The 1,706-nt window shown below is 67.7% G+C and overlaps 1 protein-coding gene across 1 annotated transcript in view; it reads right to left on the bottom strand.

Moving 5' to 3' along the window:
• Positions 1–365: 365 nt before the first annotated feature.
• The window catches only part of LOC146585308 (adhesion G protein-coupled receptor L1-like), a gene marked incomplete at its 3' end in the record, with an annotated part of 14,038 nt that continues 12,697 nt past the window's right edge, over positions 366–1,706 (bottom strand). Inside the window, exons 9-11 of the mRNA XM_085323194.1 lie at positions 1,573–1,701; positions 685–868; positions 366–488 (exon numbers count right to left, since the gene is read on the bottom strand). Of these exons, the coding sequence (XP_085179320.1) occupies positions 366–488; positions 685–868; positions 1,573–1,701 (436 nt within the window). The remainder of the gene's footprint in view (positions 489–684; positions 869–1,572; positions 1,702–1,706) is intronic.

Raw genomic sequence — 1,706 nt, 5'->3', positions numbered from 1 at the left:
GCTTGGGGGGGCCCAAGGGGTCTTGGGGGTCCAACCTTGGTTGAGGGTGGGAGTTGGAGGGTCCCACCTCAGTTCAGGGTGGAGGTCAGGGCATCCAACCTTGGTTGAGGGTCTCAGGGTCCCACCTCAGTTCAGGGTGGGGGTTGGAGGCTTTGGGGGTCCCACCTTGGTTGGGGTTGGGTGGTCCCACCTCAGTTCAAGATGGAGGTCAGGGGGTCCCACCCTTGTTGAGGTTGGGTGTTGGACAGTCCCACCTCAGTTCAGGGTGAGGGTCAGAGGATCCAACCTTGGCTGAAGGTGGGTGTTGGAGGGTCCCAGGGTCCCACCTCAGTTCAGCGTGGGGGTTGGAGGCTTTGGGGTCTCACCTTGGTTGGGGTTGGGTGTTGGAGGGTCCCACCTCAGCTGAGGGTGGGGGTGGAGGAGTTGGGGGGGGTCTCCCTTCGGTTGAGGGTGCTGGTTGGAGAGTTTGAGCGTCCCAGGGGTCTCACCTTGGTTGAAGGGGGGTGTCGCAGGACATGGGGGTCTCACCTCGGTTTGGAGTGGGAGTTGGGGGGCTTGGGGGTCCCAGGGGTCCCACCTTGGTTGAGGGTGGGGGGTCCAGAGGGTCTGGGGCACCCAGGGGGTCGAGGGTGTTACCTTAGTTGAGGGTGGGGGCCTGGGGTGTGGGCGTCCCAGGGGTCCCACCTCGGTTGAGGGTGAGCAACAGCAGGTTCGGGGGTCCTGGGGTCTCACCTCGGTTGTGGGTGGGGGTCAGGGGGCCGGGGGTCTCACCTCGGTTGAGGGTCGGGGTGCTGTTCAGGTCGCCCGCCATGAAGCTGGACTCCGTCTGCTTCCGCACGGTGTCATTCCACATCCTCCGGATCCGGCTCTGGGGGCGACGGCTCGGCTGGGACCCCCCACCCACAGGGACCCCCACCCTGGGGAGCCCAACATCTCCAGAGAGCCTGGTAGCCCCACAGACCCCCACCCTGGGGACCCCAACATCTCCAGAGACCCTGGTGTCCCCAGGGACCCCAACCTTGGGGCCCTCAATGTCCCCAGAGACCCTGGTAGCCCCACAGACCCCCATCCTGGGGACCTCAGTGTCCCCAGAGACCCTTGTGGCCCCAGGGGTCCCCACCTGGGGACCCATCACCCCCAGGGGACACCCACCCTGGGGACCTCAACACCCCTGGACACTCCATTGCCCCCAGGGACACCCATCCTGGAGACCTCAATATCCCCAGAGACCCCCGTGTCCGCAGGGACCCCCACCCGTGGGATCCCCAAGCCCCTAGAGATCCCAGTGTCCCCAGGGACCCCCACCCTGGGGACCCGTCACCCCTGGAGCTCCCAGTGCCCCTAGCGACCCCCACCCTGGGGACCTGTCACCCCTGGAGCTCCCAGTGCCCCTAGCGACCCCCACCCTGGGAACCCCAATACCCTCAGAGACCCCCATCCTGGACCCATCACCCCTGGAGCACCCATTGCCCCCACTGACCCCTTGCCCAAGGCCCCCGGGTGCCCCCGGGGACCCCGCAGCCCCCCGCCCCGGGGTGCCCGCTGGCGGGGGTGCCCGGCCGGCGGCTGTACCTGGGTGCCGGTGTAGTAGCGGGTGTTGGTGCGGATGGCGGAGGTCTTGAGGGAGCCCAGGGTGGTGCCGGGGGGGCTGCGCAGGCAGCAGGATGCGTGCCGCAGGCATTTGCTGAGCTCCCGGTGCACCTGGG

Source organism: Rhea americana, unplaced genomic scaffold (assembly GCF_003343005.1).
Source record: "Rhea americana isolate MKP2758 unplaced genomic scaffold, rheAme1 scaffold_821, whole genome shotgun sequence".
NCBI lineage: Eukaryota > Metazoa > Chordata > Aves > Rheiformes > Rheidae > Rhea > Rhea americana.
This window is presented reverse-complemented; position numbering and strand designations above follow the sequence as displayed.